Raw genomic sequence first — 26597 nt, 5'->3', positions numbered from 1 at the left:
GAACAGTGCGCTTGGAACCGTACGCAGGCAGGACAGTGCCGGAAATATAGACTTCACGCTGTACGCGATGTGACTTCACATTATTGTACGTGTATTTCAACTATTTTGTGGAGGACGAGTTATTCAGCGGTATTGTTTTAATATTTAATTAGTTACAGCACACTAGATGTTGCCGAGGTCTAAGGCATGAACTGTCTTGACCCGCTCAATCACTGGGATCGTGGGTTAGAATCCCACTGAAGGCATGGATGTCTGTGTGTTTATTGTGTATTGGTAGTGGCCTTGCGATGGGCTGACCCCAGACAAAGGAGTCCTACCAACTGCGTACAGGACTAAGAAACTGGAAAAGCGACCAAGGTCCAACAAAGGACTGCAGAGCCATAGATAGATACTAGATGTAGGGGTCAGAGGGACGCAAACGCAAGCAGGATTATTAGACACGACTGGGCATCTGTCGCAAACGAGGCCAAGGCTGCCGAGACTATGACTTGAAGGGTGCAACTCTGAATAGCACGTGCTTGTTTGAATGATTGTTCTTAGGAGCGTGAACATTCACCTGATATGGCCTCAGAAGCGAAATATGTTATGAAGGAACTGAGTTTTGTCAGAAGAAATTGGTATTAGATTGTGAATTTAAAGTTATTAAAGGATAATTCACATCCTGACTGCTTACTTCCTTCCATTTAAGATTAGTTCTCGAAAGTGGTCTGTCCTTACGTTCAGATAATTTTTTATGCTTTTCTCATCCCCCCCCCAATCTCGTCCTCCCTGATTTGATGACACTAACATTGGCTGAAGAAAGTCTTGAATACACGTATGAGTGTTCCGCTTGATGTGGGCAGTTCTTGTACGGCACCGAACAAAGAGCGGTGAACTTGCGCCTTTTCTATATCATAGTTCGTGATTATTTGAAAATATATTTTGTTTTTCCTTCAAACACTTGGAGCATAGTAGAGAGCTGGATTGTTAATGTAGATCCAAACATACAGCACTCCCTTATCCTGGTTTCTGTCGCAGTGTACCTGAACACCGCACATTTCTTTATTCAGTCTGCCCTTGCAAAGATTTCATGCAGTTAGTCGAAACACAGCTTTGCTCCGCTATCAGCTTCAAGTTATTTTCCAGCGACAGACCTATCACTAATAACAAATTTCGTGCTCATGGAATAAGGAATTTTCTTCTACCTTTCTCATCAATAAATTACAATTCATAAAAGCATAGGGCTCCCATGAAACCGCCAATATGCTTCACCATGTTATTGTTTCTTTAGTTCCTAAACAATAGGTTCCACGATCTGTGCAGTCGCAATTTGCCCTGTCAAGAATCGATAAAGACGTATGACGTATGTAAAACAGCAAATGGCGTGCTTTGAAATTATTTTGTCCAGCTAACGCGTTGGCGGCATAGCGAAGATTAAAGTACATGTTGTTCTTTGTCTCATCAGTGACATCCGCAGGAATGATGGAATGAAAGACAATCTTAAAGCTCAGTCTTCTAGACAAAGACGACAATTTGTACAACAGAGAGATTATTTCCGGCAGCGAATTTATCGCGCTGCGAACTTAACTTGTCCAAAGAAATAGTCACTATTGTTTCTCAGACACGCAGTAGAACAGTTCCACGAATGTTATGGCACAAGTGGCATATCCGTTTATCGTCATCTGTGATGGGGCCTTTGTTACAATCCAGCTACTTTGGCTGTCTCAGCACAAAAAATGTCATGACCATCCACCGAATGCCAGGGACAAAATATATATGCGATGTAAGATACATACTCCAACTGTTGGTCAGGATAAATGTTTCGTGGAAAAATTTTTTCAACAGGAAATGTTATGTAAATGCAAACGCGGACGTTATGCAAGGGGGTGGCGGGGAGATTCTTTCTGAAAGCAAAAGCAGTACAGAGAGAATTCGTATCACGTGAACTAAGTTAACGCAAGTCATTTATTAAAATATTCGACGTCATTTGACGCACTGTACCGTCCCGAAGGACTGGACGTTGTGCGTTTTACTACCACTAGATCTGTTTGTGTGTCGCTACGCGTCAACAATTCATCAGTATCATCAAATCCACCATCTTGTTATTTCCAGTTAAAAGAAGACAATCTAATAAAACCTTCACGTTATTAAACATTTATCGCCATACACTATTTGAAAACCTTGGACTGAATTTCACAACTGTTCTTCCCACCTCACAAATGCCCATTGCCACTACCTTGGTTCTGTGAAGACGTGACAGGTGAGGAGAAACCGAACAGCTTAGTCTATTCGTTTGTAACACTCATATCTGTAACTGGTGTGTGGGACGGAAAGCAACACACCTTAACTTTCTGTTGAAGTCTAGATGTGTGGTGCTTCACCTCCATGTCCCCTTGACTACTTTATGCTTTAGGTGGGTAACGTTTTAGCATAAGGGCTTATGGGAGGACAATAATTTCAAAACACAGTTCTGCTTTATAAATCACTGAAAATTTGTATGCACCAACTACACGAGAACTAAGCGTACACTGCACGATTACTTGGAAAATTAAAAATCAAGAGGGTGTAATGCCTTCGTTTTAAGCACAAAACCTATTGGTTCAGAGAAAATAACACAATTTTAAAACTTTTACCAAAACCTGGTACTGAAATACTTCTTTTGGTATTAAAATGGGATCAAGTAGTAGGCTATTGAGTAATAACCAGTATCGTAAATATCGTAAATATAACATAAACTTATTTCACATGTCATCTCTGGTTCGGAGTCGGCTGTTGGTAGTCATAAGTTTCAGGTGGAAAGTGGCATTTCGATGTTGACCGTGAGGAATCTCCATTGTTAGAAGCCACTACCTAGCAACGATTAGTGACGACAAAATAACAAACAGAAGACTCTGTGTGTGCGGTAGTTGTCATAAGTTATATAGTGTGTAAATTAGTGAGGCACTTATAAACATTTGTAATTACAAATCATGAGTGCTCACTAAATCCGAGCATGTGACAACTGGTGTCAGGTGTGACTGCACGAACTGTATTGGAACCGACGAGATAGCTAACCATAGCGGACATGTAAAATCTGATAGCCGCCATACGGGAACTGCGGATCAGTGAACAAATGGTAACGGTTAATATTAAGGCCACATCAGCTGACCAGAAAGAGACGGCCGCCATGAGGGCTGGGCAAGAAATGAAAGCGACGATAAGCGCTGTTCGATCTGCCCAGCCAGACTTCAGCAAGCGCGTAGGAGGCATTCCGGCGTCCATCGACCGGAAGATACAAAGCCCCCGTGAGCAGCTCAGCAGAAGCCACGGAGCGTGAGCGGAGGCAGCAGGATTGCCGCAATCTGCGTGCCGGCTCATGTGCTCGCAGTGTGGGGACACCGTCCACCTTATGAGACTCCCGACAGGACTTTCCAGAGGTAAGCTGACCGAGACCCGAGAAGCGTGAAGAATACATAAAAAAGGCGTTAGTGCCATCATTTCCCCTTCCTCGTTACACAGTTAGCGCGCGGACAAGAACAGATAATAGCCTAAAAGCCGAGGGACGGATATTAGACACAGAAGCATTCGTGACCATCGCCAGGCCGGACATCACCGCTGGTCTGCCAGAGAGAAGCCAGCCCATGCGGCGCGCCCTGCAGACGCCATCAAGAGAGACCCTCCATATCTTGTTGGTGGCTTTGGTAAAACTGACCCTGGGGCCGCGCCCACTAACTTGGGTGTTCGTCGCCTGTGCCTGTAACGACTGGAGACCGCCGGTCGCAAAAGTACACTGAGGGAGGCGCGCCCGTAAAAGGACCATGGTGCTCGAGACGAGCTGCCCTAAGGAGGGAGCAGCAGCGTGAGACCTACGCGCCGCAAGCAGAAGCGTCGGTGCTAGCACAGACATGTCCCCTTGATGAAGGAACGGCGACGTGCCTGTAGGCTACTGGGGACACGCAGCCTTACAGAGGGAGCAATGTGACATGACGGCTGAAAGCCGAATATTGGAAAAATAAGAAGCAGCCATCGCTAGCCAACGGCACGGTAAACATGTTTCCACAGCAATCAATCAACACCCAACAATACAGGAACTGTTGGAAGCGGCATTTTCTGTGTGGTCCGCGCCGAGGCTATACACCAAGGGCCAAAGGGAAAAGTTATTCACTCCCCGCATGGAGGTGGGTTCGAATACCTCCACCGTAGACCTGTGAGTCGTAGGAGGAGACGAAAAGGGAACTCAGTGCCTGAGGGTACAACTGGGCCACACTGTTCCCGCGGTATATAAATACGGGGACCTGGCCCTCAAGGTTGGTAGAATCTTGAATCTGAAACGTACAGGGCATTCAATCATCGAGGAAACCTGGGAGCAGCGCACAGCGGACATAACATTTCTCAGATTGCTACTGTAACTGCCGATAGCAGAATGAGTCACTGTCGCTGATAAACGCAATCCATCAGGTGGTCTGATCTTGTCACTGTAGTACGACAAATTTACAGATACATTTTCTGTAAATTTTTTCCTTACAAAGTTTCGACAATAAATACACGATGTTCAATAGTGAACTTCATTTCAGTATCGACACCTCTAACAAAAACTGACTATTAATGAGACTTACTGCAGTGACAAGATCAAACCTCCTGATGGCATGCATTTATCAGCGCTAATGACTTGTTATCGACAGTTACAGCAGCACTCAGGGAGAAACGTTCTTTCTGCCGTGCGTTGTTGCCAGGTTTCCTAGACCGTTGACCATATTGTATAATAGTTATGAGTTCCCGAGACTTTAACCCGAAAATGACTGCGCTGGCAAGGGTCCGCAGCAAATATAAATGACAGACCCATCCTCTTGTCAGAGAGGGCATCCCACATGAACAAAACCGCCAACTGAAAACCTCAAAACCCGCCAACTGTCTAACAGTAACAAAAATCTGGTCTTGGGCCCCAGATCAGGGCTTGACACCAAGACAGACTCGCCAACTGACTGTTGGTCATAATACAACTGTGACTTTGACTTTGACTTCAAAGTTAGTCTGGAGGTCAAAGTTGGTGGTTAGTAGTCGCAAGTTGCAAGTGAGCAAGAGCAGCTCATGGTTAGCCAGGAGGAATCTCCACTGTTAGCACCTGCTACCTAGCAAAGACTGGAGATGACAGAATAATAAACAGAAGACACACAAGCTACAGTTGTAGTGATCTATACTGTGTGTAAATTAGACTGTTATAATCATTTGCAGTTACAAGTTACAGACATTCAGTAAATCCAATTATCAGCCCAAACCTCACGTCCAGTCACTAACACATGACAATATTATGAATTGTCCTGCGTAACAGTTTTTCTTCACTACTATTTTTTCAACAAATTCTTTATTAAAAAGAACAGTTTAAAATTTTCCAAAATACCACGCAAGTTGGTTCAAGCAATAACATATCTTATTTGTATTTTGAAGATACACAGTTTAAATCTTGGCTGGGGCATTATCTGAAATTTGTAAGGCTTTCCACAGTTCCTCCTGGCATAATTTCGAGGCAGTACGTGGTCAGACACAGAAAACTACTGCTATTAATACACATCAACATGCATCTATGTGCTAATGACTGCTGCGCTTGTTGCACAGTCTGCCTTAGCTGCTCAGTCTTGCAGCATTTTGTTCGCCAGTCAGAACACAGCTAACGTGGACTACATAATCCATTCGACAATTTTAGACTCATAGATTCCTTCTGTAAATATTGGTCAGCATGCAATAATAGCAGTTTTTTTATTATTGCTAGTGGGGTGGGACTAAGTCCTGTGTACTGCGGCCACTTCTGGCCTATTGTACCAGCCCCAGATGATAGGTGAGGGTGATTGTGGAGCAATTGGTGGAATCAAGATTGGCAGGGGAAACTGAAGTACTCGGAGAAAACCTGTCCCAGTGCCACTTTGTCCACCACAAATCCCACTTGACCAGACCTGGGCCACCGCAGTGGGAAGCCAGTAACTAACCGCTTGAGCTATGGCGTGGACAATGAATGTAGAATCAGCCTGATGATAGCCAACTAAGCTCAACTACATGCCAAATAACTAGATGTGTATAATTAATTAATTACTGCATGCTACGTTGATGGAACCTCCACATCTATTAATTCACTCCACTTGATGCTCAAGTACAAGGGGTACCCAAAAGAAACCGAACTTATTTTTTTAAACTTATTTATTCAAATTTTAAGCACAAACCTTCAATCCCCTTCAAAGTACTCTCCACTTACACTAATACACTTGTCTAGTCTTTTATTCCATTTTTCAAAACATTGTCTAAATTCATCTTTTGAGATGCTTGACAGCGCCTCCGTCGTTTTTTTCTTTCATGTCTCTTTTCATTCGAGGAAACAAAAAAAAGTCGCACGGGGCAAGGTCGGGTGAGTATGGAGGGTGAGGAACAGGGGTCATACCATTTTTGGTCAACAATTGTCGTACAGACAGGGCTGTGTGAGCAGGGGCATTGTCATGATGGAAAAACCAGTCACCAGACTGCCACAAATCTGGCCGCTGAGCTCCAAGTCACTCCTGACAGCTCCACAATTTCTTCAATGGTCCGTCGTCGATCTTCCTTGATGATTTCACGAATTTTTTCAACATTTTCATTTGTTTGGGCCGTGGAAGGACGACCAGAAGGAGGTTTGTCATCAACTGACATTTCACAATTTTTGAAACAGGAAAACCACTCAAACACTTGAGTTTTCCCCATAGCATCGTCCTTGTACGCCGTTTTTAACATTTCAAGAGTTTCTGTTCCACTTTTCCCCGAGCAAAAAGCAGAATTTCACACTGTTCACGAAAATCAACCATTGCAAAAACGACGATCACACAAAACAGTTGTCACTTTAAACTCTGCCGAAACTAGTCCTTACCTTCTGAAGCAATGGTAGTTGGCTTATCGACTCAGGAATGTTAGCTCTATGCGCTCATAGCGGCAAAACGCGGTACTACAAAAGCTCTGCCCACAAAAAAATTAGTTTGGTTTCTTTTGGCTACCCCATCGTACAATAATTCATACATCATAACCTCTCAGGTATACACAGCAGGATACTGTATTTTAAAGGAAAGGCAAATGGATGGAAATTTCATAGGAAAAGGCAAGACTATGTAATGCAGACACAGACATGTAGAAGTGTTGTGCAAAATATATTTTTATGATTAAACAGTGTGTAATGGCACAGTGTGAACAATATAAAAAATAACAATATCTGCATGTGCCTGATGATGTTTCACGCCCAATAATTCTGCTTCTTGTGTATTACAAAACATTTTTGGATCTTCACAAGAATTGCAAGCAGCAAACTTATTCCAGGATTTTGAAAAAGTATTCGACCTTAAAGAAAAAAAACACAACATTCATCAGTGTTCATAAAAACACAGAGATGATATAAATGCAGAAAACAATCAATCATACCTATCCTGAATATAGAAATATCCCTACATAATCATTTCAGTACACTGCACCTCCAACTAGTGCCAAAGTCAAGAAAATGAGGATCTATACTTCCACTTCTCCATACACCTTCATGGTGTATTGCTTAATTAGTTAAGCACAGGGACAACTTTACATTTACCATGCTGTGCAATAGTTAGCAATCCTGCTTGGTACTTTGGAGGTCCCCAGTTTTAATCTTAAAACCTGAGACAAACTATCTGACATTTCTCTTAGTTGATTGAAAAAAACATTTTTGTTGTGCTGATGGATAACCTTACCAAAATATATTTTAAAATTACCTCTAAAAGTCCATCCTCTGGAAGATCAGTGCAGTGAACTGCATTTTGTACTCTGGTTTTGCCAAATTTAGCTCTGAGTGTAGTGGGACGCAATTTCCTCGCCAACTCCTGCAAGGAAAAAAAATGATGTGACATAAGCCAATTCTCTGTTCATGTGTTTGAATCACAATACTTATTTAACAGTTTCACTGCTCACCTGACACTGCGTATCAAACCACCTAGCAAAATAGTCTCTTCATTATCATCAACTAAAACAAGTAAGCCTGCAGGCCTGTTCTAGTCCCATTAACACTATATCTGAACTAGTATACTCAGTGCTTGAGGTGGAATGAAAATAGAACCGGGATGGTTTTCCCCTTTTAATTCAGAGACATAGTGTACATTGCATTTACTGCCAAAGAAGTAACGGGATGCTTTTAAGCCATTTAGAAAAGAACCGGGATGCCATCCCGCCCCACCTCAAGCCCTGAGGATACTAGTTCTTTGTCAATCACTGTCTCCTTTTCCAAGTTCAGCCGTGATACTCTCTGGTCAGCACTCCAAATCTAATTTATAATGCTATATACGAGGGCTATATGGAAAATAACCTCTAGTGAGCTGTTGACAAAACAAGTAATCAGAAAAAATGTATTACATATAAAAAACATGTACATGTGTAAGTTACTTCTCAACATAGTCACCACCAGAGCTGAGGCACTTGCAGTATTGGGGAATAAGTCTCTGTATGCCTGTGCCAGGGCTCAGCCACTTACGTTTTGTCACCTTCCATCAACTGTGAGCACAACCGGTTCTTCACGCAGGTAAACAGGTGGTAGTCGCTCTGAGTGAGACCAAGACTGGAAGGAGGTTGGCCAAAAACTCCCAGTTGATACACTGCAGCTGTATGCGGACGCGCATTGTCATGGTGGAGCACTATTATGGATGTCAGCATTCCAAGCCTTTTGTTTCGAATGGCCCTACAGTCTTTTAGCATTCTGCAATACACTTGTGACATTATGGTCCCTTGCTGCATGAATTCCACCATCAGCACTCCTTTCCTGTCCCAGAAAACAGTTGCCATCAGCTTTCTAACAGATGTTTGTTTAAACTTTTTTGGCTTCTTTGGTGAATGTGTGCGCACCCACTGCTTCGACTGCTTTTTGATTTCAACATTCACAAATGAAACCCAAGTTTCATCACCTGTTATGATGTGACTGAGAAATTCATCACCACCTTTGTGGTGCCACTGTAAAAAAGAGTCGAAGCTGAAGTCATTCTCTGCATTTTGTGCAAAGTTGTGATAGCACAGCATAACTACGATAATCTCATAGAGAACAATGCGTGAAATTTATAGAAATTCACTCAAAAGTTCAGTTATTGTGTCTTTCACAAATTTTTTGGCCAACACTTTGAACAAGATCATCAATCACTATGCTACTGACTGTGAACATTTGTTCGCCCATCTCTGAACATTCTGCACCATTGTCTTACAGTTCTTTCACTCATTACATTTTGGCTGTAAACGGTGCATAATTCCCAATGGATTTCCAGCACTCATGTTTCTAGTATAAAGCAGATAACAGCGCGAAATTCACAGCTGGTGGGATTTTCAGTCACGGGACACATCATAACTCACTCTGCAGAGACAAGAACAAACACTAGGTGACCAGTTATATGATGGTTTACAAGGCAATAAGCCATATGATGCTACCTCATATGTACTCCTACATTAGTTGCCCAAAATAAATGGGGGGGTTACTTTCCAAATAGCCCTCATAGTAAAGTTAGCACAACTGTGAAATTTCATCACATACTAATGCCTAAAAGCCACGGAACTTCACCTCCATGCCCTCTAACATCCTTCATGGTGCAATCATTGGATATGAGGTAACATTACTTCTACCTCTCTGCTGATGTCTTAGTTTGTATTCCCTATGGAGTGAACTCACACTTACAGGGTCTGCAGGTCCCACAAAGGCACGGAATTTGCTTGGAGTGTCTGCATCAGACCCTGCAATTTCCATTGCCACGCTCGCTCCCGAAACCAACTGGTTCACCATTCCCTGCAATAATTGTATTGCATTCGATAAGTGTAAACTTTGAAGCCAGCTGCTCTACTACACTTTATTTGGCCTTATTTTTGACTTTAAAATCTTACATTAACAAAAACTAACTGCAATTTGACACACTTCCAGTATTCAATAGCTCAAAGGTTCTGGTTCAGTTTCTTATCATCAGAGTTATGCCACTGTAACTGCTTTCACTGGGGCTCAAGATGCAGTTGCTGGGCAAATAAATGATTAGTTTCTTACTTAACACAGTCCATATGAGATGGATAAATCAGGTGTGCTAATTGGATTGGTCATATCTTACGTGGTAACTGTCTTCTAAAAGAAGTTACTGAAGGAAAGACAGAGGGGCAGATAGAAGTGACCAGAAGACGAGGAAGAAGACATAAGAAGATGCTGGATGACCTTGGGGACAGAAGAGGATATTTTCATTTGAAGGAGAAAGCTCTAGATGGCATCAAGTGGAGGAACTGTTTTGGAAGAGACTGTGGACCTGTCATCTTGACAGATTACAGATGAATGAAATCAGGTGTGAGTACAGGAAAAGTTCACTGTTCAAGAACTGAACAGTATGAATATTTTTGACAACAGTATAATATTTGAATTAGTCAATGATATGAATTCATATCGCTATGAAACTGGGGCAAGTGATGAAACTGTTGAAGATTTTGAATGTTCATCCACCTGCACCAGCAATGAAGATAGCCCCCATCCCCATCAGACCAAAACAGCAGAAAATGCAGGTTGTGGGGGTCTGCAGAATTGGCCATCACAATCAGCAGACCCCAAACCCCTTGGCTTTATATGTAAGGATACATCAATGATATTATTAATCAGAACAAACGGGGTCCCATGTGAGGCCTTCCAATTGTTGTAATATCTGTGTGACCACTCACATCAATGATTGAGACACCTTCATTTCATGAAATATGGTGTTGTGAAATGAGGAAGACGGGTACCAAAGCTACCGGCAGACATATTGAGTATACTGTAGGGTGTATACCCATTACTACGTAATGACGACAAAACAGACAATGAAACAATGCTTGCTACTAGGCAACAATAAGTGAAGTACAACAGTGAGGAACAGTGTTTTCTGAGCAGTCTATGCCCAGATTGAATTATTACTGCATAACATAGTCACTGGGACGTTTTTAGTTCCATGATGAAAATCTGAACTCCAGCCACTGATCATTAATACAAATAAGAACTCAATTTCTATTAGTATAAATTAAAACCGTTATTAAACTGTAGATGACAAAAAAAAATATCATCTGAGACCTGGGTGTATTTTTTAACGGTTTCTTTTAACACTGCTGTCAGTAGCTAGTCTCAAATAGTAGAATGATGCAAAACAATGAACTGGAATAGAGGTGACAGCAAGTGGGCTGATTGGAAGTACTATCCCAGTGTTCATGTGGACTGAGGAAAACCAAAAAAAGAAAAAACCCTGGTCAGGATAAAGGAATACCACTTCAGCCAAATCACTTGGTAACACTGAGGTGCAGTATAGTGGTATATAACAAATTCTAATACCTTAGGCATGCACGCACATACACAAACATATATTTCACTTGTTCATTTATGTCATTACATCTATAGCTCTGAAAATTTAATGTCCCTAGATTCAAAGGTTACTTCAAAATTCTGTGTCAGATGAGAGGGTTATTATGTAAAGGAAGCACTCATGTCTCCTCTCAATGTTCTACACAGTTCTTCATCAGGTACCACAGAGAAAAATTATGAAAAACCTCAATTCAGCGTTCTTCATGCATCAGTTGCAATGCAAGTCAGGCACCATTAACCATTACCACTCACTGAGTACTCTGCCAAGACTCCCTTGTAAACTTCATAGAATTCTTGAGCATTCGGATGCTCCATGTAGAACATCTGCATTGCTGTTATCTTGAAGCCATTTTCCTGTATTTCTGATACTATATCTCCTAACAGACCTGAACACACAAAGCTTCATTTTAGAAACAAAACAAATACAAAATTCCTAGCAATTATTATCTTATTTTACTGCTTTTGGATGATGGCAGGGTCAGAAATGTGTAGTCATAATTTGTAAAAACTTTGCTAAATCACAAGTGTTATTAATGATTAAATCCAGTCCTACAGTGGAGACAATGCTTTAAAAAATACATATAATGTTACAGACGTTTATCAGTAGCACTGGTAATTCAGTTTCAGTCTAGCTGTATCTACTGAACCATGAAACCAGAGATGAGTAGCTCTAACATCCCCACCAAAATGCTTTCAACCACATGCAGCGCTGGACCATACAAATATGAGGTCCGTTTGCTGACAGCTGCCTCCTCCTGAAGATAGAGACCATTAATTTCTCAAAACACTGACATCATCCAAACGCAGAAACACAAGGTTTAATCAATTATCCTGAATTAGCAGTGACCAACCTTCCTGAACAGCATGTGGTTTGATGATGCAGCAGGTGGTATTCTTGAACGTGGCTGTGGACCGCGGGGACTCATATTGGGCAATCCGACTCATTGGAAAGAAAATGTTCAGTTCCTAGCAAGAAAATACATAATTCAGTATCATTACAGCACTGAGGTAAAGCGCATTCACCAATTACTAACTTTAATTATATAAAGAGAATTATGTGATTTACCAACCAAAATTTTCAAACATTTATTGTTTCCACCCATATGTGCTATTAGGTTCTTTCTGTTCATCCTCTTTGATTTATCATCCTAACAGGATAGACAAAGAGTACAAAATTGTGGAAGCAACTCATTTTGAAATTTTATGTCATGTTACTTCATTTCTCAGTGCAGTTCCCTTCAGCACTCTGGTAATATGTGTTCTAGGAAACCAAGTTTTGAACCCACATGAATGGTGTACATACCCTTTCAGCAGATATACATGAATCGGAACCATGAGCAGCGTTGAGTGATTTGTCTTTACCAAAGCGAGCTCGTATACTGCCTGGTGCATCTTTACGTGCTTGTTCAGAATCAGTGGGCCCCAGTAGTTCACGCCATTTTGCCACTCCATTCTCTGCAAGGAGCTCCATTGCAATAACTGGTCCTGATGTCATGTATTCTACCAAGAAGCTGAAACAAAGTATCACTTACAAAGCTTCAAATTCAGGAGGAGACACTTAGCAGAAAGAAAAACAAAACTTACAGTTCTCAGTGAAAAGAAATGTTAAGAAAGCCTGTCTCTCAGTCATCAATAGTTTGATTCAAGAGCTAGTGTAAAGCAGATACAATATCTTTTGAAGACTTCAATGCTTCTAACAAAATTCCCTCATCAGTTTCCAGTTTCCATAAGTGTCAAAAGATGGGAGAATAATTCCTTTTTGCTTATTTCATCGAAGAGCAATGAAGTTTAGGGTTGAAGTAGCTGATGCACCTGATTATGTCTCATTTGAAGCAAGGTAAATGTTAAAACTTGGTCCACCATCTATATGTTGGCAATTTATTTGTTTATTTAATGCCACTCTATCAAATTCAGTGGTTATAAAGCAGACCTGTGCACATTTGAGACTCAACGTGAATTAAGGAGAACTACAACAATTACCTTCTTTACATAGCATACAAATTTAGAATATAACTGTTTAATAATAATTATAAGAACAATAATAGTTACAGAACAGCAACTGTGTGTTTCAACAATTAATATGAGAAAGAGCAAATCATGGAGATCGTTTTATGTTTTGTGCAAGTTATCAGTTCAGTATGCAACTGTAAATTTGTACACCATTTTTTAAGTTTTATTTTACTAGGAAGATTACACAAGAAACTTACAGCAGAAACTCGCTTACAAATTGGCTCATATTTTGCCTGTACAAGTTGTATGGTAAACTACATACAACTTGTGTTTTACAAGTATTTAATTCTTTGCCTTTTTCATGAATGAAGTCTACTGAAAGATCAATAATTTTATAACCAGAATGTTGTCGTCTTTCCTGATATGGCCAGTCACTTTCTCATAAGATGGCCTGGTGCAAGAAATACAAGTATAGTCGGCACTTGAATGTATAAGGGGTAGGCCTTCTTGGCCCTTGCACCGCAACCTACAGTGTTAGCACTTAGTTCAATTGTTTGACACTACTCTTCATTTATGTGCTGGACAAGAGACAGGGCGTAAAAAAAAAAAGGTGACAAACGTGACTCAGTCATAATTACATTACTGTTCAATTATCCGCAGACTAATTACAATAAAATAAAGGGACTGCCTTTAATTAGCAAAAGAGCCAAAATTATTGCATGCATCCATTAGTTAATTAGTTTGTTAGTCTCGGACTAGCTGCAATACTAGAACACAAAAAGAAAATCCATTATTCTGAAAACCACATACAATAGCATTCATGTTAGTACTCATACGCAGTGTGCACAAAAACAAAATCATGACTTACAAACTGGAAAAGATGTAGAAAGTGACAGTTGGCCTCTTTTATAGTATTAAAGTAATCAAGATGAGAAAGCATGAAAATGCATTCATTTCACTGGGTATGCCGGTATAACTGCCATATTCAAAACCTTGGCCCTTGGATAGGACTGCAGACTATCCTGACCGAGGTTTGTGTTCATCAGATTCTCCAAGCAAATGCCGGAGCAGTACCTTCAGATAGGTCATAACTGCCTCTTTTCAATTTCTTCACTATAATCGATCCATATCAGTCATACAACAAGATTATTTATGGAGTGAGCCAGAACATGTCTTCTCTCTTATGTGTCATCATTGCATCACATTGCACCTAGACAAATCAGTAATGATGATAAGAGGATATGGATGCTCTCTTGTGGTATTCATGTGTAACTCAGTCCTGTGCTAGAATCTCTTTGTGCAGGATAAGTCTGCAGTACAGCATCTGGTGTTCTTATATGAAGCTTCTGTGAGGTCTTTTTTTTTCTGTGGCACTACAGCCCCAATTTGGGCCTAGGCCTACCTCCATGAAACTCTCAGTTTCATTTCAGTTTATTAGATCTTACACATTCGGTAGGACTACTTGGGCGAGTGATCAGCTCATTGCAAGGCCTCTACCTGTAGACAAACACAGAAAAACGCACACAAACATCCATGGCCTGAGTGGGATTCAAACCCACGATCCCGGCTTCCGAGCGAGCGAAGACAGTGCATGCCTTAGACCGCTCAGCTACCATGAGCGGCTCTGTGAGGTCTACATTATTGAAATAGGTTGTGAAGATGTAAACTGGGCTGTATTACTTCATTATCATGCCTAATGATAAATTTTAGTTTTGTCTGACAAAGAAACTTTGGTTTCTATTACCGCAAGGTGGGTAGTTCTTCAACATTTCAACCAAAATATATCCAACCTCACAAATGCAAGTCTGCCACCCACAAAAATTTCAAGACTTACAAACTAAGTCTCATTTCATTGTGTCCAGATTCCTGATTATGGATCTCAGATGCACAAAATCAGGTTCTATACTCACGGAAGGAATGGTTTACCCTTGTGCTCTGCATAGAATTCCAGAGCATGTTCCTTTGTCATTTGTACCATTTTCAACTTTGTAACTTTAAATCCATTTTCTATGATCAGCTTTAATATTTGGCCCATTTTTTCCACAGCATCAGGTTTTAGCATTGCAAATGTCCTGTTATAACCAAAAGAGAAACTATCTTTAACATAACTGAAAGATCACATGCATACAAAACTTGAATCACAAGTGTTATGCAGTGGTGTATATCTCAACGGCTGACACTATTGTTAAGATGTGGTCTGTTTTCCTATCTCAATGGCTATCACTTGCTGTATGGCTTGGGGTGGCAGTCTAGGTTGCATCAACCACCCTGGAAACCTCTACCCATTTAAAGCAGCAGTATGGACTGGGGATCCTTCAAGGAAGGGGTTCAGGATCATGGTCAAATCTTATCTCCTCATATTGGTAGCATTTCTAATTCTTCGGTGGTCGGGAATCTAGGGTATAACCTTGTAACATGGGGGGGGTCCTGCTATTTCCAACATTTATTTACACTGCCTAGATACTCATTTGGGGTTGAGCTAAGTTACATAATTCCATATTTATCTAGCCTCAGGCCAGTACCCTACAAGCATCTCTCTGATCATCAGCAATACAACATGGATTCACTTACTTTGGCTGCAGAAGAGTGCAACAACAAAGAAGTGATACAGTCTGTGTCCCATGGTCCCCTTTATGAAGTTTTCTGTCTGCAGCATGGTAGTTACAGCATTGGTAGCCTATCAGACACAGTCTACCCTACCAACTGGTTTAATGTTTTGATATGAGACTGCCCACAGTCACCGACTTAAGGATTATATAATGGAAGACTGCCACGAGTCAGCATTTCTTCATACATTCAATAAACAGTATGGGTTTACCACAACTGTCGCAACTGCTGGTGCAGCATTTAAGAGTGAGACTTGCCACAGATTGGGAAAGCCATGTTTGTTTATCAACTTTCTTGGTTGCCACAGTTCAATGGGGCACCTTAGAGACCAGGAGCTTCAAATCTGTCATTAGACCATAACAGCATAACACCAGGAGACTGATATTTAAAGAAAGTGAGATAACTGCATACATGAAATCTCGAGACCTTGGCTTCATAATCTGAAGTGTATTTATATTCACTACTGTTATGCTCTATAACCCTTTCATGTTAGTGTCGGACAAAACAGCTGTTTGCACTGTGTCATGCTGCAAATAAACTGCCACTTGTTGATATGCATTCTGTTACCATGAAAAATTTCTAAGAAAGAAAAAGATAAACATAAAGGCAGCAATATAAAGAGAAATACCCCAGTTATGCACTCATATGCATACAATATGGCCCCTAGAATGGGAATGCTATGGAGCCATGACATATTCTTGGTTTAACGATGAAAGCGTTAACATGTCCAACAACTGCAATCATAAAAACTGTCTGAATAAGTATGAAAGAAATAAATTCCACTGAAAATACCACATGAAAATGAAAATACTTATATGACTAGAAAGGTGTATGCCATCATTGGAATACACACATTTTCCTTATACATTTGCAATTTTGTCTCTGTGTTCTTTTAGTTCTGATAAAATCTACTGTTTGAAATCTAACCAACCGTAGAGATATTATACAATACAGGGTGATAAATTATTTTTCAGCGCACTGAAAATATTTAAAAGAAAGGATAAGGCTCTTTACGAGATCTACATTTTACTGTGCGAGGTACTTTTTTTTATTGCTAGTGGGGTGGGACTAAATCCCTTGTACTGCGGCCACTTCTGGCCTATTGTACCAGTGCCAGATGATAGGTGAGGGTGATTGTGGAGCAATTGGTGGAATGAAGATTGGCAGGGGAAACCGAAGTACTCGGAGAAAACTTTTCAAATGATAAGCCACTTATGATAAATATGGTAAGTTCAGCTGTAGTTTCATGTAGAGGATATAATTGACAAATATCTGCCAAACTGAAATTCTACTGACAATGTTGGGTACAGAGAGCCACGCCAAATTTGTCACATTATCTGTTTGATAATTTTTTTATTAAAAAAGCAGCCAGATGAATATAAAACATGTTCACCCATTATGCATTCATTATATGCATGTCATGCAAAGTATGCACAAAAACTAAGTATTCCAGTATTGCAGTTTATATTGCATCCATTAGTCTCCCTTCAACACTTACCACCAAATGTACGGTAAGAGATATGTTTCTGTACTGACACCCTAACTTTGTTAATGTTTAATTAATATCTTTAAATATTGTTCAACAACTTTTTGTAATTCTGTATTTAAGCATCCCGTTGCAAGCCAGTCTGTCAATAATGCAACAGATTGTTCCTTTTTCTTCCACTTACACTTTTAACACAACACTTTTCGGCACTAGATGGCCATCTTCATGTGTCTTAATATATTAAAACTGCTACACTGCATTAATATGCGCCAAAATCACACGCATCAGAGACACAAGGAGTATAAGTACGCAGCTCAACACACACTAGAACAGTAAAAATACAGTGGGCCACAAACACATACAAGACAACATTAAAGGTAGGACGAACTAACAAAAGTTTTTACAAAACATAATAGGATTGCTGAAATAATACAATATACCCATAATATATTTGCAGAACCCTCTTCTCGAGAATGACAAGGTGATACACATTCGGCCCGTCAAAAGAAATAATAAAAGGGATGACACGAACCAGCTTGGTTTATGAACTCCAATAGAATCTTATCAAACTAACTATAAATATTTTAATGTATTGGAACTGCCACTGTAGTTGTAAAGACTTTAGATTTTACACCCAAGTGTGTATTATTAATATTGTATGTATATATTTTAACCTTTAGAACAGACACGTCCGACGTGTCGATCATGGGACAATTTTTGGTTGATCTCATAGGCCTATAAGGAAATTATTCATGAAAAGCATGTAAATTCACTTGTAATATAATATGATTATATTCAGATTTTGAAGGGAAAATACATATTAGTCATTATTATTTTTTTGTTCTTATGTACCTTACGTGAAAATTTCTTTACACCTGTGTTAAGTGAACTGTGGGGAAGTGATGGGTACAGTTTCATCCTACAAAAGCAAATTCGAGCTAATGATGACTGACCTTACAAACAATATTTTTGATCACTTTCCTAATATGCAATACCATCTGGAAAAATATCCTAATTTTTTTTTTTTCAGACAGAAGTACGTGACCAAAATCTGTTCTGTTATCCAAGATTTTGGAAACAGATTCTGTGACTTCCAAAAAATTAGAACAGTTGTAGAGTACTTGTCATTCCTGTTCAAATCAGATTTAAACATCAGAGAAACTGCAGCTACTATCTGTGAAAATAGCACATTGAGGAAGGCATCTCTTGAAAATGAGATATTAACCCTTAAAAATTATATTTTTCTCAAGACTCGTTTTGGAAGTTAGTGCCTAGACAGAAATTTCCCAACTTAGGAAGATGCAGTGAAATCGTACACTCCTGTTTCGGTTCAATTTATTTGCATGAATCTGCGTTTTCCTACCTAAAATTGACAAAGAGTAAACAATGTTCCAAGATGACAGATGAACATCTCCAGGACTGCCTGAAACTGGCCCTCACCCAGTACGCACCTGACTTCAAACAGCTGGTGGATGAAATGCAGGCCCAGATGTCTCACTAACGAACAAGGTAAGTCTGTACTTTAAATGCATTGTCACGTGTTTTGTGTGTCACGCGACAAATAACTATACGTGGGTCTCGGACTCAGCGAATCTTTATTGGACACTCACACTTAAACACTTTACAACCATTAGCACTGGCACTATTACAATCACTGCTTACACAATATCTCGCCCAATACTTCTGTAGCTCCAGCTATCTTCAGTGGAGGCTTCCTGAAGACTGATTTCTTCGGCAGTTAATACCAGACTGACTTCTGTATCCTTCGGCATCTATTCCAAGACTGTCTTCTTCAGTGGTTATTTCCAGACTAACTTCTTCAGTGACTAATTCCAGACTGAGTTCTTCTTGTCGAAGCTGGGCTATTTATACCTTGGCGGTTGCTATACAATGAGCCTTTGTTATAACCGTGGAAACTCAAATCTATGCAATGCTCACTGTTAGAATTACAGTATCGCTATTGTTGCTTCCTATGCAACGGTCTTGTTCTAGCGTTTCCATTGAAGTAACCCTTCGGAATTCCAAACATGTGACAGTATGTTGCTATTACAACAAACATCATATGTTGTGTTATTTTTACCAATATTTTTGCTTAAAGCGAGGTACGGCGATAGGAGGGGGTGGTAGATCACTGGCAGTTTTGACACTAAAAAGTTGATCACAACCTGTCTGAAGTTGGACATGCCTGTTTCAGAACATGTACTGTAATAGTGGCTTCTAACTGTATGGATGTAAAGGTGTCTCTCTGAAGACTGAAACATGTAAGGGCATGAATAATTGAAATAAGAAAAAGAAAAAAATTTAGCCAGTCACACTGGATGGAGCTGTTCAACTTTTTCATAAAATAAATAAAAGTGACCTTCCATACGCGGAACATAGTACAGAACATATTAAGGCCACAGCCACAAATAGATAAATATAGTAGCAGTTTTAATATATTAAGATACCTGAAGACGGCCATCTAGGGCCAAAACATGTTGTGTTAAAAGTGTAAGTGGAAGAAAAATGTACAATTTGTTGCATTATTGATGGACTGTGTTATATATAGATGTTTTATTATTCAACCAAACTGTTATTTGTGACTGTCAACACATGAACCAGAACAAATCAAAGCTTTAAACTTAATTTTAGCAGTGGGACCTTCTCTACACCTGATATAACAGTTATGCCATGTGCCTTGGATGGAACTTTCTCTGCATCAGATGTCTCCTGTGCATGATCCTTGTTTGAAAAACATGGTGAGGTTGGCATTAACATAGGAGAGGGTTCAAGAGAAGCACTCAATTCCCCAAATCCCAACATTTTGAATATACTATAGATGAATTCAGTGCTGTGAAAACACGGTGTAAGGAAGCTAGGTTATTTATGTGTCAGAGGTTGTTCACAAATTTTAATAGAATATTTATATAATTTTTTAGGGTTTCAGTCTGTGGCTGCATAGTTTTCAATCGTGAAGAGAGGCCTTCCATCCCGACAGTTTTAATATGATCTTGGAAGAGGCTCTGATAACTTCACTGGTCAACTTCACAGTCACCTATGTCATATGAGGGACATATATCAAACATTGTCTTACCTCTGCATAACAATCCCCAAGTGCACATGTGTATACTCATCAGCAAAGCCAGTAATTTTCATCTGCCTCGATAAGATGTTCACTGATGCATCAATGTGCAGGTCACCAAGAGTAACACTGTCACATTTTGTACGTCTGAGGAACATCCGTCGGTATTTCGTGTCATACTGTAACCATTATTACTGATGTAATTTATATACATGCTACTGACACCATAGTTTGTTTCATCCAAGAATTTTTTTATGTTGATAACAATTTGGCATACATAAGCCCAAGCTTGATTCATTATGGAGTTTAGGTCGCGCCATAGCTCAAGCGGTTAGTCACTGGGTTCCCATCGTGGCAGCCCGGGTGTGGTCAAGTGAGATTTGTGATGGACAAAGTGGCGCTGAGGCAGGTTTTCTCAGAGTATTTCGGTTTCCCCTGCCAATCTTCATTCCACCAATTGCTCCACAATCACCCTCACCTATCATCTGGGGCTGGTACAATAGGCCAGAAGTGGCCGCAGTACAAGGGACTTAGTCCCACCCCACTAGCAATAAAAAGTGGTCAGCTTCACAATGAGTTGTATTCCACAGAAAGGATTCCCCACTATCAATAAGCAAACAGCTGGCTGGATATAGCCTCAAAAAGAAGAAGTTTATTGACACAGAATGAAAACATATGTAAAAGAAAATGGTTTTAATTAATCCAGTTGCAGCAGGTGATGGGTTGAGGTGGATTTCATTCCCTATATGGCTCTTATTTTAATCCTCTACTATGCAATTTAAATTCACTTGTCTGATACTATCAGATCAGTCGATTCAAAATGCCCACTGTACTCCATATTTTAATATGTTAACTGTAATATGGGTCACTTAACATTATTCAACTGCACTGTGAGGCACTACAAAGGGTTAAAAAGGTGGAGCTATCCCTGTAAGAAACCAAGGAGGCCCACAGGGTTGTGAGACATCAAGGCTCTCACATATTCTAGGTAACTGGCTCACAGATGGCAGTGGGGTTGTAGCTTTATGCGTTGGCCACCCTTTACCCCCAGGAAGATTCCCGGTACTCGTTTCTGTTATAGTCTGAGTCGACCCCAGGGATCATAGTGTGGCTGGAAGGATTAGGTCAATAAAAAATCCAGTGACCTCACTGGGAATCAAATCTGAAACTTTCCAGCTTGTAGCATAATGCCTAAACCAACTATGCTACTGTGACTACAAAGGGTTAAGTATATTTAATCCTGTTAATAGTATGCAGTGGTTCATCACTGCTGCATTGAGATGGATATGAAAAGATTGGGAAAAGAGGTGGGAGGATGTGGGTATGAAATTAACTTGGACAGACAGGCAAAACACATACCAAAAAAAAACTCTCAAGTCAGAACAGCTACTCACTGCCTGAAATTGAACCCATGACCTACTGAATACATGTCATATGTATGGGTCAATTTGAAATCATCAGTTACTTGACATATTACGAAAAGATATTTCCTTCCCACAGGAAGTTTGTGTTTGAAGACATATTTCCGTCTCGTTTACTGTACACTTTACGTGCACCTTACAGAACAGAAAGTTTACTTACAAGTTCAATTGTTCCATCCACTTTATAATAGAATAAAATAAATGTTCGTATGATAGAAGCTTCTGTATCATGCCATTCAACATTGAAGCTGTACCGAGAGTTATCAATGTCACTCTGGAAAAATAAATGCAGTGCTTTATGACAACTATACAAGTAATTCACGTGAAATAAAACCTAAAACCCACATTGAAAGCCAGTACATGCAGCAGGGGAACCATAGGAGACTTAGTTGAGACTTTGTAAAGTCCATAGTTATGCACAGGATGACTATGAATAATGAAAAATATGATTTTTTAAATTTAATTTAGAGGAAAAGGGGAGGGGGCAGGGAAACAGTGACAAAACAAACATTTATGCGAATGTTAATTTATAACTTCCATTCCTATATCTTTCATACAAGCTGCCCACTCCATTTGCAAATGAAATCCTATCATTCTGTACTGTTCTGAAGAAGTGAATAAGTATGTAGGATTTCTCAAAGTTCATGTTCTAAGATTTTATAAGTTGAAGTAACCATGAAATTAACTTTGTTCTTTATACATCTCTTACGTAAACGAAATTATGAGAAACCATCTGCAGAATACTATTATTCCTAATCTCTTGTTTCTGCCTAGTCAACCTTTCTGGCCTCCAGGACAGCATTTACTACCACGATCATAAGACAACAGTTGTGGCTGGCTGAGGCAACCAACAGATTAACAAGAACTCTGAACTTCAATGGGGACCAAAATTAAATCCTATGATTAAAACTCAGCCATACACAATATTAAGTATAAAGCAAAAATCTTTAAACTGAAACTTAAGTCACAGGTATTTGAAAATGAGATAGGAGAGGTGAACACCAGAGTGGAGCAAACATATGCCATCTTCATAATTTTACATACCTCATTGACTTTGTTTACTTACTGCTGATAAGAATTTTCTACAGGGGCATTAAATTTACTATTTCAGTAAATACATAATCTCACTGACTTATATCATGTATTCAGTATTCCTCTGAATGAAGCTTTACTCATTTACTTCAACCTCATTTGTTTACTTACTGAATGTTATACATGTATTCAGCCACTGTCCATATGATATAATAGCTAAATCCTGAATTAATATTATAGGCCTATATAGTTCTATCACATTACCTTTCAGTATGTTTTTTATACTACCTGATGATGACCCGTGTAGTTCAAACATGTAATGGTTTCCAATAAAAACATCACTCATCACTGAAGCTGCATCAAGAATTAAGTATCTCATGTATTAATTTTGTAATCACTAAAACATGCGGGTAAAGAATTTGAACGAAAAAGTTAATACAATGTTCGCATTCTTACATTTATGTCTATTATGTTTTCTAAAGAGAGTACCAATGACACTGGATGTACAATGCACAGAAGAACAAGATGGCACAAAACACATACAAAAAGCGTGAAGCACACAGCTTCTTTCCAAATTAATTTTGGTTAAATTACAAGTGCATTACCTTATATCATGGATAAGCAACATTATAGTCCAACACTCAGTTTGTTGAGAGATGCATTCTAAAATCAATTATACACAGGATAGTGTCAAATGGAAAGATGCATGAGAATGAATAGTGGAGAGTAACGAAGAAAGAAGTAATCATGGCTTATTCAGAAAATAATATTGTTCCATTTGTCCACATGAAGAGAAAACCACCACCCTAAAAAAACCGTCAGTCTGCTACCTTCCTAACCAAGATTGACACAAAGAAACAGGAATGCTGGATATCTTATATAAACACAGTACGTGAGCTTGTGCCAGTTATGAGTGCTTATATTTGATTGACACTTTCTCAATCATATCAACTGTAATACCACACCACCCGTGAAAATACGAATATCAAGAAGAGAATGTGGCTTATAATTCTTACTATGGCCAGGGCACCAAAATTATTCTTCTGATTTTAACATTAATCAATAATGCAATTTCTGGTATTGGAATAGGGGGCTGAATACCCAGATCATGTGACATGAATCTGGAACTCCCAAAGTCCTCATTCTTCACCAGGTTTAATTGATAAATTACAAGCATTCCATGGGTTCTGATGCTTGAATGTTCAACAAGTGTACAAATAACAAAATAAGAAAGTCATTGTAGAACAAACACAATACACAGAACATTCAACTTTAATATGATTTGATCTCATTTATTTAAACTTAGGTCATGTTACGTAGGTCATTTCAGAAATAATGCACACAATTTTTTGTTTACGTCCATGTTTATTTTTTTTAATATCTCTTTACAGTCCTTCAATATAGTCCCCCCTGCTTCTCAATGACCGAGTCCCAACGTGTGGGAAGCTTTACTATTCCATCCAGGCCACCATCTTTGTTTATCTGTCGAATGGCTCCGATAGCTGCAGCAGAAAGCTCTTCCAGAGAGGGAAAAACGTACATTAACTTAAATGGGACCAAAAACATATTCTGCACTTTCACACACAAACAAAGGCTCAAGTAATTTAATCATTTTAACCATGTAACATTTATGGACCTGAAATGATAACAAATCAGAACTGTTTTGCTGTTTAGATAACACTAAGAAATCTTAATAATAAAAACAAGTATGTGGAACACTTTCCAGCCATCCAAAGCACAAAAATAGACACAACATTCCAAAATAAATACAAATTAAAGTTGTCTAACCTGATTCAACAAGAGTGATAAACAAACCACTACGAAGAGGTGCTGCGTGCGATTGCTCTGTGTGAGGAAAAATAAATGAAACTGAAACTTTTGGTACAGAAAGCTCAGCAAAATTCTAGTCTCAGGAGGCGCTATGGGAGGAATCCCCGCACACCTTCCCAGTCAATGGCTTATTTTTGAAAACATAACTCTAAACCTAACCTTAGGTTTACATTATCTAGGACAAAGGATAATCCTAACATTAAGAGTGTGGAATGGCCACGGGCCAGTATCTCCTGACAACCTCCATATACTAGAATTTAACTGAAAGGTTCAGTAACAAATCTTAAAATTATGAGAGTACCACAGCTGCTGACAGTAACTCACCATTGTGAAAAAATGTTGCAGTAAATAAAGTAATAGGCATTTATTCAAAAACTGCACTCAGAAGAATTGAGAGTTCCTCTCCTTATTTACATTTACAAACTTTCTGATGTAGATGGGCGGTATATCGTGAATGTTATAGTTGGGACCCTGAAACAAGATCAACCTGGAGAAATATTTCTTCTTGATTATGAAGTTCTGGAAAGAGCAAATCACTCGACTATAGCTGTCCTATTTGACAATTCCATGAACTTCTTATGGCCAAATGGAATACAGTGAAATAATGTCCTTCTCCTAGTAACAGATGCTGCTCCATATATGAAGAAGGCTGCCAAAGGACTTAAAATGCTCTACTCAAAAATGATCCATATTACTTGTCTCGCTGATGCACTGCATAGAGTGGCTGAAGAAGTTAAGAGGAAATTTTCCAGATGTAGATAGGCTAATTCCAAACGGAGAGAAATATTCATCAAGGCCCCTCTTCGAGTACAGACGGTTCCAGGATCGTATCCCGCTGTAGGCGCGCCTCGCAGGGTGTGAGAACAATGTACAAACTGGTCATAACCGCAATTAAATAATTTTAGTGAGGGAAGTAGGGTTACATCTGACGACAACAACTTGACACTGTGAAAAGAATATTGCAGTAAATGATGATATATATTTAAGTAAAACTCCACTTGAAGCAATCGGGACATCATAACATATTTAGATGTACAGTAATATTACTTCACAAATAAAGAAGTTTCTCGTTATGTAATTGTTTCTGACGCTGTGTGGCTTCCTCAAGAATAACAATTTGTACATGAAATATATGCTATACTATTAAAGAAAGTTTGATGCCAATTAGCTATGTGTAAATAACGACCGTAAAATGTACTCTTGCTCATTTCCTTTTTCCTTTTAAGCTTTGTACGTGTCCAACCGGAATGGTTGGCTTTGCCATTAATGTTTGATACCTGCGTCCAAGTGTCTTTTAGGTCATGATTTGTGTCCCGTATGAGGCTTGAACGTTTGTAAGGTTTGTAAGCGTTTCTCAATACGCTCAATACCACCAACCCCGCCAATCATCATACATATATCGATTATCCACCAGAATTCCTGAGAGGCAATTTCTGACTGAATAATCCCAAGTAATCCAATAATGACGGAGTTATAAACTGTGACAAGTTATTTTTAAAAGCCTTTATCGGTCTCGTTGAGGAATGTTATTTTTCCTCCATACACAATTACAGGACCATTCAGTTGTGTTAAAACACGCAATCGATAGTTTTACTAAAATTGTGCAAACAAGTTGAGTTACGGTTACAAAGTATCGATTACCTTCACAGTAAACATTCAGGCAGCATGAATGCACAGTCATAATCGTCATAATCGCCATAATCAACTAAACAAAAATATAAGTAGCTAGTTATCTTCACTGTGTACGTATCTTCTGATCACGAGCTGCAGTTTCAGTTAAAGAATACGTTTATCTTGAACGTTTTTGTAACAAATTTGAAGTCAACGTGATAGATCCAAGTTGAAATATGATACTTAACGCTGCTTACGCTTCACCTGCACTCTTGTGGT

At 39.4% G+C, this 26597-nt stretch overlaps 1 protein-coding gene across 5 annotated transcripts; it reads right to left on the bottom strand.

The window, feature by feature from the left end:
- Nucleotides 1–7097: 7097 nt before the first annotated feature.
- Nucleotides 7098–26574, bottom strand: LOC111868494 (nucleoside diphosphate kinase 7). 5 transcript variants are annotated; one of them, XM_023859181.2, is made up of 12 exons: nucleotides 26349–26570; nucleotides 25032–25178; nucleotides 24666–24722; nucleotides 22006–22119; nucleotides 20437–20603; nucleotides 15181–15342; nucleotides 12624–12831; nucleotides 12172–12286; nucleotides 11573–11706; nucleotides 9641–9748; nucleotides 7707–7814; nucleotides 7098–7305 (listed from the first exon to the last, which is right to left on the bottom strand). In XM_023859181.2, the coding sequence occupies exons 2-12, from the start codon at nucleotides 25032–25034 to the stop codon at nucleotides 7276–7278; spliced, it is 1206 nt and encodes a 401-aa protein (XP_023714949.1). In that variant the 5' UTR covers nucleotides 25035–25178; nucleotides 26349–26570; the 3' UTR covers nucleotides 7098–7275. The 5 variants fall into 5 exon arrangements, with proteins under 5 accessions (XP_023714949.1, XP_023714950.1, XP_023714947.1 ...); XM_023859182.2 differs by lacking the exon at nucleotides 26349–26570 and adding an exon at nucleotides 25985–26146; XM_023859179.2 differs by lacking the exon at nucleotides 25032–25178 and having other exon boundaries at nucleotides 26349–26571.
- Nucleotides 26575–26597: the final 23 nt, after the last annotated feature.

This window comes from Cryptotermes secundus, unplaced genomic scaffold, assembly GCF_002891405.2.
Source record: "Cryptotermes secundus unplaced genomic scaffold, Csec_1.0 scaffold206, whole genome shotgun sequence".
In the NCBI taxonomy this organism is placed as follows: domain Eukaryota; kingdom Metazoa; phylum Arthropoda; class Insecta; order Blattodea; family Kalotermitidae; genus Cryptotermes; species Cryptotermes secundus.
The sequence above is the reverse complement of the archived record's forward strand: the minus strand, read 5'-3'. Positions and strand labels throughout refer to the sequence as shown.

Excerpts from the sequence above, each read along its gene's own strand:
- LOC111868494 (XM_023859179.2), bottom strand. Across the intron at positions 12,287-12,623 it reads CATGTATATCTGCTGAAAGG|GAACTGAACATTTTCTTTCC; the intron begins GTATGTACACCA and ends TTTTCTTGCTAG. Across the intron at positions 9,749-11,572 it reads GAGTCTTGGCAGAGTACTCA|GGAATGGTGAACCAGTTGGT; the intron begins GTGAGTGGTAAT and ends CAATTATTGCAG.